General features: G+C 38.0%; 1 protein-coding gene and 1 long non-coding RNA gene across 4 annotated transcripts in view; one reads left to right on the top strand and one right to left on the bottom strand.

Annotated features, from left to right (window-relative positions):
- LOC105711728 (uncharacterized) overlaps window positions 1–19,017 on the top strand; it is a 411,034-nt gene that overhangs the window by 121,366 nt on the left and 270,651 nt on the right. The gene's annotated exons all lie outside the window — the stretch shown is intronic.
- The window catches only part of MROH9 (maestro heat like repeat family member 9), an 85,724-nt gene continuing 71,741 nt past the window's right edge, over window positions 5,035–19,017 (bottom strand). Inside the window, exons 20-21 of the mRNA XM_012444326.2 lie at window positions 6,881–6,943; window positions 5,035–5,315 (exon numbers count right to left, since the gene is read on the bottom strand). Of these exons, the coding sequence (XP_012299749.2) occupies window positions 5,035–5,315; window positions 6,881–6,943 (344 nt within the window). The remainder of the gene's footprint in view (window positions 5,316–6,880; window positions 6,944–19,017) is intronic.

Here is a 19,017-nt window from a genome sequence, read left to right as displayed (position 1 = left end):
GATACATGGATCTGCAATAATGTATGGTTACTATTGAACAGTGAGAACACATGGACACAGGGAGGAAAGCATCACACACTGGGGTCTGTTGCAGGGGGCTAGGGGAGGGACAGCAGGGAGTGGAGAGGTTGGGGGGAGATAACATGGGGAGAAATGCCAGATATAGGTGATGGGGGGATGGAGGCAGCAAACCACCTTGCCATGTATGTACCTATGCAACAATCCTGCATGATCTGCACATGGACCCCAGAACCTAAAGTACAATTACAAAAAAATTTTTTTAATGTCTTTTTTTGGTTATAAAGATTTTTGCATTATAAATATACACAAGAGATTGATAAAACACCACATATATAATCTAAAAACTCCAAGTTTGCAGCTAATCTTCTTTTCTGATTTTGAAACATTTCTAGCATAATGGTTCAGTTAAATTATTTCATATCTACCACTTAAGCTGCTGTCTATACTGCAGATAAAATGTGATTCATATGTAGTCACTACTGAGAAAACTGAGTATAAGGAATTATTAATAGAAGCATGAAATGTTTTTATAAGTTTTAAGAAATATTAGGAACTGGATTAAGAGCTGAAAAGGAGAGACCTTGAAGAATGTGCCAGGAAGGCCTTGAATTGTGCAGGCTTTGCACAATTGATGCTTAGTCTAATAGGCTTGGACCTTGGAACTAAAGATGATTCTTCTGAGGTAGCCACCCAGTAGACATCTATTTCAAGTGCATATTCTGCATAACTCATGGCCCCCACTCCCCCTGTCACCCCACATTACTCGATTCCTTAAGATAAGCTTTAGTTTTTAAATTTCACTTGTAATTTTCGTCAGAACTTCTGATAGCCTCTTAGGAAAGAAGAAACCTGCATATTTTAACAAAACTTGATGGGATATAATTTTGTTTTATAAAACAAAATTAATAAATATAAGTGTATTAGTCTGTTTTCAAGCTGCTGATAAAGACATACCTGAGACTGGGAAATTTACAAAAAAAAGAGTTTTAATAGATGTCCACATGGCTGGGAAGCCTCCCAGTCATGGCACTAGGCAAAGACAGAGCTTGTGCAGGGAAAATCCCCCTTATAGAACCATCAGATCTTGTGAAACTTAGTCACCATAACGAGAACAGCCTGGGAAAGACCTGCCCCCATGATTCAATTACCTCTCACTGGGTCCCTCCTACAACATGTAGGAATTCAAGATGAGATTTCGGTGGGGACACAGCCAAACCATATCAATCAGACTTTGAGTTAAAATAACACATTTTATCTAATTTTTTTTTTTTTTGAGACTATGTTGTACTCTGTTGCCCAGGCTGGAGTGCAGTGGCGTGGTCTTGGCTCACTGCAAACTCCGTCTCCAGGGTTTAAGTGATTCTCATGCCTCAGCCTCTGGAGCAGCTAGGATTACAGGTGCCTGCAACCACGTATAGCTAAATTTTTGTATTTTAAGTAGAGACAGGGTTTCACCATGTTGGCCAGGCTAGTCTCAAACTCCTGACCTCGTGACCCACCCACCTTGGCCTTCCAAAGTGCTGGGATTACAGGCGTGAGCCACCATGCCCAGCCATATTATCTAATTTTTATTCTTGATTACATATCAGAATTATCTTCTTAGCTCCTCTTTTCTCCCCATTCCTGCCACCTCTGCTGTACCCATTCCCAATATAAATAGAACACATGAATTTTGGAATCAAATAGCTCTCCACTCTGATAGAATAGGCAAAGTCATCTGTTGAGAATGAGTGGGCCAGCGGTCAAGTAGTAGACTTCAGGAGTGTTAAATAAAGGCAGGAACTAACTATAAGACTTGCCTGGAGTATCAAGGTCTGGATGGGGTTGAGGAGCATAGATTTCTAATGGACCATGACAGCTTCGTGGGCAATAGCATCATTCTGCATGTATGTGTTATGTTTCTTGGGGAACAATGTAATCTAGGAGCAGAGAAGGAAGTAAAATAGGTGAATTAATCTAACGTTAGAATTTTAGAATTAATCTAAGGTTAGATAGCTTCAAAGGAAGAGCGATGGTGGGGTAGCAGCTTTTGCTCAGAGGGTGGCAGCCGAAGTGAAAGACAAGAGTCCTAAGCCATGCAAAGAAGGCAATGAAGATTTGAGAACAGGGCTATGTAAACTTCCTTGCAGTTTTGTTTATGAAAGTATAGTTAGAACTGCCTCAGCAATGGTGAACTGCCTCAATAATGGCGACCTGCCTCGGTACTGGTGGACTGCCTCAGTAATGGCACCCTGCCTCATAGTGGTGGACTGCTTCAGTAATGGCGGACGCCCTTCCCCTAACAGAGCTGGATCATCTAGGGTCCAGCTGTGCTTGCTGTGAAACTCTCAATCCAGAGTGTTTCAGATTGCTGGTCTTTGTGGGATTGGGACCCGCCGAATCTGATCACCTGGCTCCCTCTCCTGCCCCCTTTTTTTTCAGTTGAATTGGCGACTCTGTCTCCCAGGCATTCCAGGCACCAGTTGAAATAACTGCCCAGATTTATGTGAGTTTTTGTGCAGAGACCCGCTGTGCTGGCTGAAACAGCTATGCTGGAAACTTGTGGCACTTTTCAGCCAGGAATCTCCTGGTCTGTGGGCAGTAATTCGTTTGGAAATGTGGTGATCACTCGCCCTCTGCATTGTTCTCACTGGGAACTGTACTCTGTTCCTATTCAGCCATCTTGGATTCTGGCCCGAAGATCATTTCTAATATAATTATCAGACCTTTTAAAGAAATACCAACATTTGTATAAGGCCCATTGTATCAGTTGCTATCTGATTGATGATGGGTATTGGTTGATTTGGTTTTGTTTGCAGAAATATAGGTATATCAATTTCCTATTGCTGCTCTAACAAATTACCGCAAATGGGGCCTTAAAACAGCATGAATATATTATCATACAATTCTGGATGTCAGGTGTCCCAGGTGGGTTTCACTGGGCTGAAGTCAAGATGTTTGTAGGACCTTGTGCACTGGAAATTCTGTGGGAATCCATTTCCTTGCTTTTTTCAGCTCCTAGACGTGCATTCCTTGCATTTCTTGGCTCATGGATCCTACCTCCATCTTCAAATAGAAGTGTAGCATCTTCAAGAATCCCCTTTCTCACTGACCTCCCACCTACCTCTTATAAAAGACACTATGATTACACTGGGCCCACCTAGATAATCCAAAATAATCTCCCCATCTCAAGATTCTTAATCACATCTGTTAAATTCCTTTTGTCACATAAAGCAAAATATCTGCAGATTTCAGGGATTAGGAATTGGATATTTTTGGGGAGGTCATTATTCAGCCTACCTCTTTAGGTATTCTGCTGATTCATTAGGTAGGAATGAAATTTTGCCCTAATTATGAAACTTGAGATCTGGGACATTTGGATATATAAAATAATATGGATTAAGGGATAAATTAAAATTATTCATGATTTATTTCTAGTCATTATTATTTTATTACTCCACATTTCATAAATATATAAAAATTTTTATTGAAGTGTGAGGGTAATATGTCTCATTAATATTTCATTCATTTGGCAAGTATTCATTGAATGCCAGGCATTCAGCCCCAGAGTACACAACCAAGTATAAGATATGACAGTTGCTTTTATAAAGCTTCAATTTTATAAGGCAGAAGGAGAAGGAAATAGATAATTTTACTACAGTGCGATAAAAGCGATGAGAGGTATAATCACAGGTGTTAAGGCAAAATATAGGAGCAACATCCACCCAACTTGACCCAAGTGGGAAAGAAAATGCATCCCAGATATATCCATCAGGATTCAACTAAAGCAGCAGAACTAGGGATTTGATCTTATGAATTGTGGGAGCAGGAGTAGTCTAGTCTCTGTAGTCTATCATCTTCACAGCTGATCCTGGAACTTGAAATATGCAGGGCAGGCATTTGAGGGGGAAGGTGTATATGAAATAGGAAGATCAAAGACAAGGTAGAACCCACAAGCTCAAGACTGTGTCCATCTCTTACTGCTTCCAGTATTGATGTCAATGATGTGTAGGTATTCTGCAGGAGAAGCTGGTATCCTTTTCAATAAAACTAAACTCACCTGGCCCAGAAGTCAGAGAAGCTGGAGGCAAAGGTAGGGGAAGCTGGAGTGGCTGCCATACAATACTAGAGAGGTGACCCAGCAAATAAAGGAAAACATACTTTAACTGCAAGTTGACACATTACAAATTCAGATGCGACCACATCTGAATCAACAGAGAAAAAGTGCTTTCATCTAACTGTAAGTAGTTTACTGTGGCTAGAATGGCTTATGCTCAGGTGGGGCATGGGGATCTGGAGAAGGTCAGGTGGGAGGAGTAAAGGATAAGCCTGAGCCTTAAGTTGATCAAGATCATTGAAGAGGTTTTATAATTCGGATGGCAATGGGAGTACTGACTATGACAGACTGTCCAGTCTTTCTTTTAAAAAGCTCAAACCCATTAGCATAGAGTATAATCTTCCCTTGGGCATCAGATCTCCTCATTCTTCTTTCCTCCTCATAGTTGTACCCACAAACTCCTCAACTTTCCCTTACACTCTGATTGCTCAATGCCTTTATCTAGAATACATTTCCTTCTCCCTGTTCTCTTCTTCAAGTTCCATTTCTTTTCTGTTAACACTGCCCTAGGCAGTATTCTTCCCAGCAGGATAGAAATGACTACGCTATGTGTTACTGGACTATGGCCATCATGAGGTCAGGAACCTTGTCTATGTTACCCAAATGTCCCCACTGCCTAGCACACTTAGAAGGTGCTCAGTAGATGCTTACTGACAGAATCAAGTACCAAGAGCTTCTTCTCTTTGCTTGTGTTATTTTCAATTGTCTTAGTGGGTTTGATGAAATAGGGCTTCCGATCACTGTCAGACATAGAAAGGCACTAGGTTTCTCAGATTTCTATATTTGAATAGAGAATTAAGAGACAATAAATGCCTCCAGCATTTTTCAGAAAAGCATCTACAAACAGACTCAAGTTGTCAGGAGGGAAAGAAAAATCATTTTTCTTCTGAGATCGGCTCCAAGACATTGTTGAACTTTTAGTCGTTTACCAAAATGTCATCATCATTCTCTTCTCTAAGGCCTTCCTTATCATTCTTGATATATTCACTGTCTGTAGGACTGTCTATCTGGCCATTGGGTGAGTTATAATTATAAAGAGGCTTCAATTTTTTGATATAGAAGAATTTCAACAATTTTTGGAAGTTTTGTTTAAGAGTTGCAGAGGTCAGTTTATGGGCTATTTTCTTAAAAATATTATGGGTTATTTTAGCCAACTCTTTGATCACAGGGTCTTCATCTCGGAGCAGTCGTTCAATAACTGTAATATCAAAAGAGACTTTAGTTCAAGATATCTCTTTCTTAGAGGCCATGAAGCTTTAATACTAAACAACTCTGCCACCTTTCACAGAGTCCCCACTTTTCTCCATCTCTCCTCTTTATTCCCTTTGCATTTTGTAACTTTTCCCAATAGCATTCAAGTAGTTTTATCACCTATTCCCACCAGACTCCATTAAACAAAATGGGAATAGTCACTAAAAATGCCGAGAACCTTTTATGTGCTGAGCATTCTGCTAGATAATATAAACATATATTCATGTATTTAGGAAGAGGTTCATATTGGTCATAATAATGAAAAAGTTAAAATCAGCCTAAATTTTCATTAATAGGGAACTGCTTAAGTTAGGAATAAACAATGAAATGCTACATACATATTAACATGATGATGTAGGCCCATATTTCTTGGCATAGAAAGATGTTTATATTATAAAGGCAAGTGAAAAGAGTTATAAAACAGTTAAAATAGTTAAAACATAAATATATAATAGCTTTTATTATTTAAAAATATCCAGGATAAGACATAGACCAAAATGCTAATATTGTTATATCCAGATAGTGGACTGTGAGAAATTGCTATTTTATTTCTTGATAAAAGAAATAGAAACAAAGGAGGAGATTTGGAAAGCACAGAGATGAGAAAGAGCAGAAGGAGGAGGAGGAGTGAAAGAAGAAAATGACTGTAAGAAAGATGGAAAATTCTAGTGTTTGGCGTTTAGCAGGCAGTCAAATATGTGTTGAATGAATGAGTGAATGAATGAATGAATCAGTGAATAAGGAAGGAAGGTAATGATGTGTAAATGTAGGTCCATAAATTACAATAAATATACCACTCTGGTGGGGTATGTCCATAATGGGGGAGGCTATGCATAGGTGAGGAGAGAAGGTATTTGGTAAATCTCTATACCTGCAGCTCAATATTGCTGTGAACCTGAAACTGCTCTAAAAAAATAGTCTATTAAGTAAAAGGAAGGAAGGCAGCCAACTTGTTTTTATAACTCGCCTGTTTATAATTCTGACCCTGATGGGACAATAGAGGCTAAGAGAGATTCCTAAGATCCAAACATTTTGATAGACTAATATTACCCTTCCTTAATTCCTTCCCCTGCAAATGTATTATACATTGCTATTCACTAAAATGCGAATTCTCTGAGGAAAGAGACTGCTTTATTTGCAGCTCTGTCCCTAGCAGTAAATAGTGCTGTCAAATAAGAGATGCTAAAAAATGTGTTAGATGAATGAGTAAATGAATTTTCAACTTTCTGAAGTTCCTAAGGGTTCTAAGATGATAGTTCTCAGGCAATGAGCAGAACAAATGGAGAGATTGAAACAGGGAAGGAGAAGGAGAGGAAATAAAATAGAAAGAGAAAAAAAAGCATGCCTCTTAACCCAGTCCTTTCACTGATTCTTCTATAATTATCCAACCACTACTACCCCTCTCTTCCTATCTGGCCTGGCACCTTTATAGAACTCACATGTGACTAGAATCACAAATAGTAAATGCAGTTAGACGTATGCATAAAGATTTTGTTATACCTCAATACTCACCATCAAGCATGACTTCAATTTCATCTCTATGCAGTAAATGACCACCCAATTTTGCCAAATATCCTATGTACATAATAAAAATTAAAGTTAGTGCAATATGCATTTTGAAAATACATTCTCTGATGTTATCTGTCTGGCTTCTTTGCTTTTTTCAAAGCAAAGCATCTCTAGATTATTCTTGAGTCATCTTTTATACTGTCAATTATTGTCTCATAAAATTGTTTATTGAAAGATACGTGAGAGTATAAATGTACACAAATTATATTGAGCAGCTCAATAAATGACTACAAAAGGAACACACCATGGCTACCACTTAGGTTATTAAATAGAGTATTAGCAGCATCCTGGAAGCCTCCTTCAAGCCTCTTCCAGTCTCCTCCTCCACCTTTCAGAATACATTCTTTTGTGTCTGCCTTCTTTTGCTTCCCATTACATTTTGAGATTCATCCATGTTCTCACAGGTAGTAATAGCTTGTTCATTTCCATTGCTGCATGGCAGAGGCTAGAAAATAAAGTTTTCTTGAGATGCAGCCATTCACACTGTCTCATTTGTTTACATATCTATGGCTGTTTTCACCCTACCACAGCAGAGTTGAGAAGTTGCAACGGAGACTATATGGCACTCAAAGTCTAAAATATTTACCATTGGGCCTTTAACAGAAAGAGTTTGCTGAATCTGCTATATAGAAGTTCATCTTATGAATGCAGCGTTTTAAAAATCCATTCTGCTGATAATGGACATTTGTGTTTTTTCCAGTTTGGGGCCATTATGAATAATGAAGTTATGGGCATTCTTGTACATGAAATTTGGCATGTACAACAGTATAACTGCTGCTTGGTATATAACTAGGAGTGGATTTAGTGGGTATACTTATGTTCAGCTTCAGTGGTTACTGCTAAACAGTTATCCAAAAGTGGCTGTACCAATTTTCACTCCAACCAATCAGGTGCTAACATTTTCATTGCTCTATGTTCTCTGAACAGTTAAAATTTTTTCTTTAAGTCATCCTCATGGTTTTGGTGAAATATCACATTGTAATTTTAATTTTCATTTTTTGTTGTTGATTAGTAAGATCATTTGTGTATTTATTGGCTATTTGGATGTCTTCTTTGGTGAAATGCTTATTCAGGTAAATCTCTTGCTTGATTATATATGGAATTATTCCTTTCTTAGTTACTTCTAGACGTTTTAAAGTTCTGAATATAGTCTTTTAAAATGGTGCATGTCTTACAATATCTTCTTCTATCTCATGGCTAAACTTTTACATTTGCATTGGTTTTTTGATTAATAGAAATCCCTAATCTCAATGTAGCTGAATGCATCATCTTTACATTTATGATTAGTCAATTTTGGGGTCCTATTTAAAAAATCTTTGCTTGTCTCAAGTCATAAAGATATTCTCCTATATTTACTTCTGGAAGCTTTACTATTTTACCTTTTATGCTTATATCTATCATCCAACTGGAGTTATACAGCATGAAGTTGGGGTCAAGATATTTTTATATACCTGTGTAATTGATCCTGCACCATTAAGAGAAAACTTGTTCTTACCTTACTGCTTGGCAGTGTCACCTAGATCATAAATTGTGTGTGGTCAATGTTTTGACTCCATTCTGTCCGTCTATCATCATGTCACTACTACATGGCCTTACTGTGTAATGCATCTTGATATCCCATGGTATAAATCTTTCAACTCTAGTTCCTCTTTAAATTATCTTGGTTATTCTCAAACACTTAAATTTTAATATAAAGTTTGTAATCAGGTTGTCACATTTCACACACACACTCAAAACCCCTAGTGAGATTTTGTTTGGGAATACATTGAATCTACATAGGTCAATTTGGGAAAAACTGACATTATCATAATGTTTAATCTTTTAACCAATGAACATAAAATATCCCTGTATTGAAGTCTCTTAAAAATTTTCTGTATGTTTTCCAGTTTTCTGTGTAGTCATTGTATGCATCATTTCTTAGTTTTATTTTAAGGTATTTGATAATTTTTGGTGCTATTTTATTGGCTTTTTTAAATTTAAATTTTTTATTTCAATAGGCTTTGGAGGAGGAGGTGGTATTTGGTTATATGGATATAACTTCATACTGTATAACTCCAGTTGGATGATAGATATAAGCATAAAAGGTCCTTTAATTGTCATTTCTGAGATTTTGGTGTACCCATCATCTGAGCAGTGTACATTGTACCCAATATGTAGTCTTTTGTTTTTTATTGTAGAGATGTTTATTTTGTTATTTTTTGAAATGTGAGCACATATATAACTTTTTACTTTTTTTAAAATAAATTTTTTGCACCTATTGACCCATCCTCTAAGTTCCTTTCCCCTACCTCCCATCCCCCAACAAGTCCTGGTATGTGTTGTTCCCCGCACCCCCGCCCCGTGTCCATGTGTTCTCATTGTTAAACTCCCACTTACGAGTGAGAACATGCGGTGTTTGATTTTCCTGTTCCTGTGTTAGTTTGCTGAGGATGCTGGCTTCCAGCTTCATCCATGTCCCTGCAAAGGACATGATCTCATTTCTTTTTATGGCTTCACAGTATTCCATGGTGTATATGTACCACATTTTCTTTATCCAGTCTATCGTTGATGGGCATTTGGGTTGGTTCCATGACTTTGCTATTATAAATAGTGCTGCAGTAAGCATATGTGTGCATGTGTCTTTATAGGAAAATGATTTGTATTCCTTTGGGTATATACCCTGTAATGGGATTGCTGGGTAAAATGGTATTTCTGGTTCTAGAGCCTTGAGGAATTGCCACACTGTCTTCCACCATGGTTGAATTAATTTACATTCCCACCAACAGTGTAAAAGCATTCCTATTTCTCCATAGCCTCACCAGCATCTACTGTTTCTTGACTTTTTAATAATCACCATTCTGACTGGTGTGAAATGGCATGGCATCTCATTGTGGTTTTGATTTGCATTTCTCTAATGATCAGTAATGTTAAGCTTTTTTAAAAAAATACATTTGTTGTCTTCTTTTGAGATGTGTCTCTTCATATCCTTTGCCCACTTTTTGATGGGGTTGTTTTTTTAGATCCTTGTAGTTTAGATCCTTGTTGTTTTTTTAGATCCTTGTAGTTTAGATCCTTGTTTAAGATCCTTGTAGATTCTGGATATTAGACCTTTCTCAGATGGATAGATTACAAAAATTTTCCCTCATTCTGTAGGTTATCTGTTGCAGAAGCTCTTTAATTAGATCCCCATTTGTCAATTTTTACTTTTGTTGTACTTTTGGCTTTTTTTTTTAACTTTTGGCATTTTTGTTATGAAGTCTCCGCCCATGTCTATGTCCTGAACAGTATTGCCTAGGTTTTCTTCTAGGGTTTTTAGGGTTTGGGGTTTTACATTTAAGTCTTTAATCCATCTGGAGTTAATTTTTGTATAAGGTTTAATGCAGGGGTCCAGTTTTATTTTTCTGTATATGGCTAGCCAGTTTTCCCAGCACCATTTATTGAATAGAAAATCCTTTCCCCATTGCTTGTTTTTGACAGGTTTGTCAAAGATTAGATGGTTGTAGATGTGTGGTGTTATTTCTGAGGTCGCTGAGGTTCCGCTGATCTATATGTCTGTTTTGGTACCTGTACCATGTTGTTTTGGTTGCTGTAGCCTTGTAGTATAGTCTGAAGTGAGGTAGCATGATGCTTCCGGCTTTGTTCTTTCTGCTTTGGATTGTCTTGGTTATACGGGGTCTTTTTTGATCACGTATGAAATTTAAAGTAGTTTTTTCTAATTCTGTCAAGAATGTCAATGGTAGTATGATGGGAATAACATTGAATCTATAAATTACTTTGGGCAGAATGGCCATTTTCATGAAATTGATTCTTCCTATCCATGAGTATGGAATGTTTTTTCTTCTTTCTTTCTTTCCTTTTTTTGCATCCTTTCTTATTTCCTTTCAGTGGTCTGTAGTTCTCCTTGAAGAGGTCTTTCAAATCCCTTGTTAGCTGTATTCCGAGATATTTTATCCTTTTTGTAGTGATTGTGAATGGGAGTTCATTCATGATTTGGTGCTCTGCTTGTCTATTGTTGGTATAAAGGAATGCTTGTAATATTTGCACACTTATTTTGTATCCTGATACTTTGCTAAAGTTGCTTATTAGCTTAAGGAGTTTTTGGGCTGAGGTGATGGAGTTTTCTAAATATAAAATCATGTCATCTGCAAACAGAGACAATTTGGCTTCCTCTCTTCCCATTTGAATACACTTTATTTGTTTCTCTTGCCTGAAAGTATATTTTGGTGTTTGTTCCCTGCCCCGCCATATTTAGTGTTTTTTCAGGCAGGCCTGGTGGTAACGAAATCCCTCAGCATTTGCTTGTCTGGAAATGATTTGATTTCTCCTTTGCTTATGAAGCTTATTTTGGCTGGATATGAAATTCTGGGTTTGTAATTCTTTTCTTTAAGAATGTTGAATTTGGCCCCCAATTTCTTCGGGCTTGCAGGGTTTCTTCTGAGTGGTCAGCTCTTAGTCTGACTGGCTTCCCTTTGTAGATAACCTGGCCTTTCTCTCTGGCTGCCCTTAACATTTTTTCCTTTATTTTGACCTTGGAGAGTCTGATGATTATGTGTCTTGGGGTTTGTCTTCTCATGGATTATCTTAATGATGCTCTCTGCAGTTCCTGAATTTTCATGTTGGCCTGTCTTGTTAGATTGGGGAAATTCTCCTGGATAATATCCTGAAGTGTGTTTTCCAGTTTGTTTCCATTCTCCCTGTCTCCTTCAGGTACTGCAGTCTATCACAGGTTCCATCTTTTTACAAAGTACCATATTTCCTAAAGACTTTGTCGCTTTCATTCTTTTTTTCTCTAATCTTGTCTGCATGCCTTATTTCAACAAAGTGGTCTTCAAACTCTTATATCCTTTCTTCTGCTTGGTTGATTCAGCTATTGATACTTGTACATGCTTCATGAAGTTCTTGTACTGTGTTTTTCAGCTCCATTAGGTCATTTGTTTTCCTCTCTAAACTGGTTATTCTAGCTAGCAGCTCCTCTAACCTTTTATCAAAGTTTTTAGCTTCTTTGCATTGGGTTAGAACATACTCTTTTGGCTCAGTGTAGTTTTTTATTACCCGTCTTCTAAAGCCTACTTCTGTCAATTCATCTATCTCATCCTCCGTCTAGTGCTGTGCCCTTGCTGGAGAGACATTGTAAACATTTGGAGGAGAAGAGGCACTCTGGCTTTTTAGGTTTTCAGCATTTTTTAATTGATTCTTTCTCACCTTTGTGAATTTGCCCAGTTTCAATCTTTGAGGCTGCTGACCCTTGGATGGGGTTTTTGTGGGGACTTTTTTGTTGTTGATGCTCTTGTTGCTTTTTGTTTTTCTTTCAATGGTCAGGTCCCTCTTCTGTATGGCTGCTGCCATTTGCTAGGGGTCCACTTCAGGCCCTTATCATCTGGTTCACTCCTGCATCTGCAGATGTCACTCAAGGAGGCTGGAGAACAGCAAAGATGGATGCCCACTCCTTCTTCTGGCATCTCTGACCTCAAGGGGCATTGATTGGATGCCAGTAGAATCACTCCTGTGTAGCGTTTCTGACAACCCCTATTGGAGGGTCTCACCCAGTTGGGTGGCATGGGGAACAGGACCCATTTAACGAAGCACTTTGCGCCTTGGTGGAGGAGTGTGCTTCACTAGGGGGAAACCCACTCATCTGGGCTGCCTGGATTCCTCAGAACTATCAGGAGGAAAGGCTATGTCTACTGATTCACAGAGACTGTGGCTGTCCCTCCCCCTAGAGGCTCAGGCCCAGGGGAGATCTGGGTTCTGTCCCTGAGCCTCTGGTTGGAGTTGTTGTATTTCTTGCAGGAAGTCCCAGCCAGTGAGAAAGGATGAGTCAGGGTCAGGCCGGAAGAGGTGCTCTGGCTGCAGTCTTCCACAGCTGGTGTGTTGGGCTACTGGGGACACCTTTTGGGACTAAGCTGTCCAGCCCTATTGGCTCCAGCAAGGGAAAAGCAGAGCCATTTAATTTTTTGTTTGGCCTTATTTTAGCTTTGAAAAATTCTTGGCCATCATCTCTTACAATAGTTCTTCTGCCTTATTCTTTTTCCTCTCTCTTTTTGAAATGTATATGTTAGACTATTTAGCCTTGTCTCATATTATCTTATATTCTTTTACGTTTTTCATTTTTATTTCTTCAAACTTTAATCTTTAGGTCGAATATTTTATTCTGCCATATCCAATTCTATTTTAAGGTTTTTTAAATATGCTGCTGATTTCATCCATTGAGTTTTATGTTCTATTATTTAATCTTTTGAATATATTAATAATATTTATCTTAAAGGTGTATCTAATAACTGCAACAACAATACAGTCTTCATTCCATCTCTAATGTTTGTTTTGCTCTTGTGTTTAAAAAAGTCTTTCTATATGTCTGGTTGTTTTTGATTAACTGTCAGCTATTGTATAAGAAATTGTGTGTAGAAAATTTGAGTCTCTGGGTAATTTATCTTCTCTCAGAGGGGATTTATTTTTGCTTTTGCCAGGTAGTTAAGCTAAAGGTATATCTTCTTTATCCAACCAGGGATTTAGATGTCAAGGGTTTGTTCATTGTGAGGGCTGGTCTATTTCCAGTTTGCTCTTTCTCCTAGGTTGAATCCATCAGAGATCCCAGTCGAAAGCCTGAGAGTATTTACTAGGGTTCCTCCCCATTAGAAGTCCACTTTCCAAGTTTTCTTCCTCCAGCCCGGTGAGACAGCTAAAATTTATGCAGTGTTTGTAAGCCTCTCAACTATTATTTTTGCATTTAAAATTGGCAAAACCTAAAAATAAAAGTAATCTTTAAATAACAGGTCTACTTCTTTTGGCTTTTCTGTTCTGTTCTAGATCACTGTCTTTATAAAAGCTCTTTAATCACTTTGGAACATTTTATAAAATATTTCCCCCCATATATGTAATTGCTTACGGCAGGAGGCAGGCCTAAAACAAATTAGCCAACTATTGCTAGAAGAAGAAATTTAAAATAATTTTAGTTTAGGTAGGTTTTTCCTCTAAGATAGTAGATTAGAGGCTTTTAGTGTACCTCATCCACTTGGAAACAGAAAAATACTGTGTAAAGGCCGATGCTGCCAGCTTTGAGCCTGGAAAGAATATGGGGAACCACAGGAAAAGCAAAGGACACTTCAGAGCCCAAGAAAGAGAAGGTGGATCAGCAGCCTGTATGATGGCATTTGGCTAATAAAAGTGAGTGAAGTCCCCATATATGAGAAGGCAGAGAGTCTGCTTCTGTGATTCACCTTTCCACTAGAGATCCATGCAACCAAAGCCACAAGAGAGCACCTGTTCTCTCCCAAGTCCTGGGGTTAATTGAGGGAGGCCAGGAGACATTGAGAGGGAAAGGCATCAGGAAAAAATGTGGGCATTTTCCCTAACCTGGGACCAAGAGAAGGATAGCATTTTCAAACTGGTCTCATACAAAGTCAATCATTGTTTGGTGATCTGGCAATAATGGCTACCATGAGCATTTGTCTTGGGTCTCAGAGCAATTGCTTTGAAGTAGGTGAAGGGCCCCCACAGCCAGCAGTGAATGTGAAGTGCACTCCATGGATAAGCACTGAAATTGGGATCTTTCTTGTTGCAGGACTGGAGTAGAAGGAGAGTTGCTGAAGCTGCAGTAAGCTTTATAGCCAGGGATGCCTTTGAGATCTGGGATGACAGCTCTGTATGTGTCATTGTTGGGTGTCCCAGCCTGTTCCCTCAGGAGAATGAGCTCCACTAGTTCCAAGGAGTGGGAGAGAGAATTCCATTCCTGCTCACCTGAATTAGGAGCATGGGCTACCCTTACCTTCCTGTGCAAAGAATTTTGTGTGGCAGTGTTCCCTCTGCTCCACACTAAGGCATATTTTCAGGCACCTGGTGCACCTGCTTACCTGCATTAGGAGTCTGTGCCACCTCTTGCTTTCTGTGCAGAGATCTTGGTGCCATGGCACTTTCTCTGCTCCATGCCCAGGGCATATTTCCAGGCATTTAGTATACCTACTTTCCTGTATTAGGGGCCTGAACTGCCCTTTCCTACCCCTGTGCAGTAGTGGTTTCTCTGCTCTGTCCCGAGGCATATTTCTAGGAATTTGATGCACTCGCTTGCCTGGATTAGGGTCCTAAGCCACACTTCCCTTTCTGGGTAGAGAGCTTGGGGCAACCAACTTGATGGTCTCTTCACTGTACACCTGGACATCTCTCCCGGCATTTGGAGCACCCACTCTTCTAGACTAGGAGTTTAGGTTGCCTCTCCCTTCCTATCCAGAGAACTTGGATCAGTGGGGGTTTCTCTACCCCACACACAAGCATGCCACTGGGTGCTTACTCCCTAGATTCCCGTAAGAGCTGGTACTTGTGACTGCCATTGAGGGCCTGTGGATGGGCCTGCCTTGCATGGCTCCACCCAGCTTGGTCCCCAACTCTGAGACTCAAATAAGAGATTCAAATAAGCACAATCAGAAATGATAACACTGACAAACAACTGATTCCACAGGAATGCAAGTGATCATCAGAGACTACTATTAGCATCTCTATGCATACAAACTATGAAATCTAGAAGAAGTGTATAAATTGTTGGAAACATACATGTCTCAAGATTGAACCAAGAATAAATAGAAGTCCTGAACAGATCAATAATAAGTAGTAAATTTAAATCTGTAATTAATTGTTTTTTAAAAAAGATAAAAGGTCCAGGACCAGACTGATCCACAGTTGAATTCTACCAGACATACAAGGAATAACTGATACCAATCCTATTAAAATTGCTCCAAAAAACTAAGGAGGAGGGAACCCTCCCTAACTCATTCTATGAAGCCATTATCACCCTGATATTAAAGGATGGCAAAGGCACAAAACAAATAGAGGAGGAGGGAACCCTCCCTAACTCATTCTATGAAGGCATCACTGTGATATCAAAGCATGGCAAGGGCATAAAATAAAAAGAAAATGACAGACCACTATCCCCGATGAGAGTAGAAGAAAACATTTTCTTTTTTAAAAAACTTAATTTAATTGGATTTTAAGTTCTGGGATACATGTGTGGGATGTGCAGTTTTGTTATGTAGGTATACGTGTGCCATAGTGGTTTGCTGCACCTATCAACCTATCACCTAGGTGTTAAGCCCCACATGCATTAGCTATTTATCCTGATGCTCTCTCTCCTCCTTGCCTCTGACAGGCCCCTATTTGTGTTGTTCCCTTCCCTGTGTCCATGTATTTTCATTGTTCAGCTTCCACTTATAAGTGAGAACATGTAGTGTTTGGTTTTCTGTTCCTACATTAGTTTGCCGAGGATAATGGCTTTCAGCTCCATCTATGTCCGTGCAAAGGACATGATCTAATTTCTTTTTATGACTGTACAGTATTCCATGGAGTTTATGTACCAGATTTTCTTTAATCTATCAGTGATGGATGTTCAGGTTGATTCCATGACTTTCTATTGTATATAGCGCTGCAATGAACATACCTGTTCATCTATCTTTATAATAGAATGATTTATATTCCTTCAGATATATACCTAGTAATGAGATGTTGGGTCAAATGGTATTTCTAGTTCTAGGTCTTTGAGGAAATGCCACACTGTCTTCCACAATGTTTGAACTAATTTACATTTCCACCAACAGTGTAAAAGCATTTCTATGCCTCCACAGCCTCGCTGGCATCTTTTGTTGAAGAAAACATTTTCAACAAAATACTAGCAAAGCAAATTCAACAGCACATGAAAAAGATAATATACCACAATCAAGTTGATTTTATTCCAAGGATGTAAGGATGGTTTGACGTAAAAAAATCAATAAATGTGATTCACCACATAAAACTAAAAATAATAATCATCTCAATAAATGTAGAAAAAGCATTTGACACAATCCAGCTCCCCTTCCTGACAAAAACCCTTAACAAACTAGGCACAGAAGGAATATACCCCAAAATAGCAAAAGCCATATATGACAAACCTACAGCCCATATCTTACTGAATGGTGAAAAGATGAAACCACTCTACCTAAGAACTGGAACAAGACAAAGACGTCCACTCTCACCACTTCTATTCAACACAGTACTGGAAGACTTAACTAGAGCAATCAGACAAGAGAAATAAAGGGCATCCAAATTGGAAAAGAGGATGTCAAATCATCCCTCTTCACTGATGATATGTTGTATCTAGAAAACCATAAAGACTCCTCCAAAAAACTCCTATATTTGGTAAATGACTTCAGTAAAGTTTCAGGATACAAAATCAACATACTGAAATCAGTAGCATTTTCATATACTAACAAGGATAAAGCTGAGAACCAAGTCAAGAACTAAATCCCATCTACAATAGCTACAAAAAAATAAAATACTTAGAAGTACATATAACAAAGGAGGTGAAAGATCTATAAGAAGAATTATAAAACACTGATGAAAGAAACTGTAGATGACATAAATAAAAAAATTTCATGCTCATGGATTAGAAGAATCAGTATTGTGGAAATGACCATACTGCTCGAAGTAATCTACAAATGCAATGATACAACCCAGAAATTCCACTGCTGGGTATATACCCAAAAGAAAAGAAATCAGTGTATCAAAGAGATATCTGCATTTTTTTTGTTTGTTGCAGCACTGTTTAGAATAGCTAAGATTTGGAAGCAACCTAAATGTTCATCAACAGATGAATGCATAAAGAAACTGTGGCACATATGCATACACAATGGAGTACTATTCAGCCTTAAAAAGAATGAGATCCTGTCATTTGAAACAACATGAGTGAGACTGGAGATCATTATGTTAAGTGAAATATGCTACAAACAAAAAGACAAACTTTGCATGTTATCACTTATTTGTGGGACCTAAAAATAAAAAAAATGGAACTCAAGGACAGAGAGAGTAGAAGGATGGTTCCCAGGGGCTGGGAAGGGTAGTGGAGGGTTGTGGGGGTGATGGGAATAGTTAATGGGTACAGAATAATAGTTAGAATAAATGAATAAGACCTACTATTTGATAGCACAATAGGGTGACTGTAGTCATTAATAACCTAATTGTACATTTTAAAATGGTGTAATTGGATTGTTTGTAATTCAAAGGATAAATGTATGAGGGTATGAATACCCCATTTTCATGATATGCTTATTTCATATTGCATGCCCACCTATGAACTTAAAAAATAAAAAAATATTGGTGATTTTGAAGCCTCTTGTATGTCTTTTCATAAACACTTTTTTTTCTCTTCCTCTTTCTGGGTAGGGAAACTAGTATGTTGAAGTTTATGTTTACCATTTCATTAGTCTTTCTTACTGTTTTCCAGAAAATTAATGTAAATTCCCAAATAATGTTTTAGTAGTGTCTGCTTTCATAAACATATAAATAGTATGTATTCTATGGGTTTTTTTAAAAATTCATTTTATTCAAAGTTTGTTTTTTTTAATATATATATTCTGGCGAGTGTAAAGATAGTTTTTTTTTTTTTTTTTAAATAAACTTCCTTGCTATTTACTGTTTCATTGTCACAATACAAAAATTATTTCTCCAAATGTGCATCCATTTTACCTGTGATGGACATTTCGATTATTTCTGATATATCTGAATTACAAATAATATTGCAAAAACCTTTCTTTTACATGTCTCCATATGCACCTATGTAAAAGAGTCTAAGGTATATAGTTTAAAATGATATTACTGACTCATAGAAACATTATGCTCAACTTTAGCTTATAAGATGATGCCAAATTATTTTCCAAATGTTTGTATCAATTTCTATTCCCACTGTGAACAACAAAAGTTCCCATCACTTCACACCCTTTTCAACTCTTGGTATAATCAATAAAAAATGCTAAAAACCCAAAAGGCCAGAGTGCCTCTTCTCCAAATAATCTTAGTGTCTCTCCATCAAGGGAGAAGAACTGGACAGAGAATCAGATGGATGAATTGACAGTAGCAGGCTTCAGAAAATGGGTAATAAAAAACTACACTGTGCTGAAGGAGCATGTTCTTACCCAATGAAAAGAAGCTAAGAACCTTCATAAAAGGTTAGAGGAGCTGCTAAGTAGAATAACCAGCTTAGAAAGCAAAATAAATGACCTGATGGAGCTGAAAAACCCAGCAGGAGAACTTTATAAAGCATATACAGGTATCAATAGCCAATTTGACCAAGTGGAAGAAAGGAT

The sequence above is a fragment of the Aotus nancymaae genome, unplaced genomic scaffold, assembly GCF_030222135.1.
Source record: "Aotus nancymaae isolate 86718 unplaced genomic scaffold, 86718_ANA_hifiasm-v0.15.2.pri h1tg000108l, whole genome shotgun sequence".
Lineage (NCBI taxonomy): Eukaryota > Metazoa > Chordata > Mammalia > Primates > Aotidae > Aotus > Aotus nancymaae.
The sequence above is the reverse complement of the archived record's forward strand: the minus strand, read 5'-3'. Positions and strand labels throughout refer to the sequence as shown.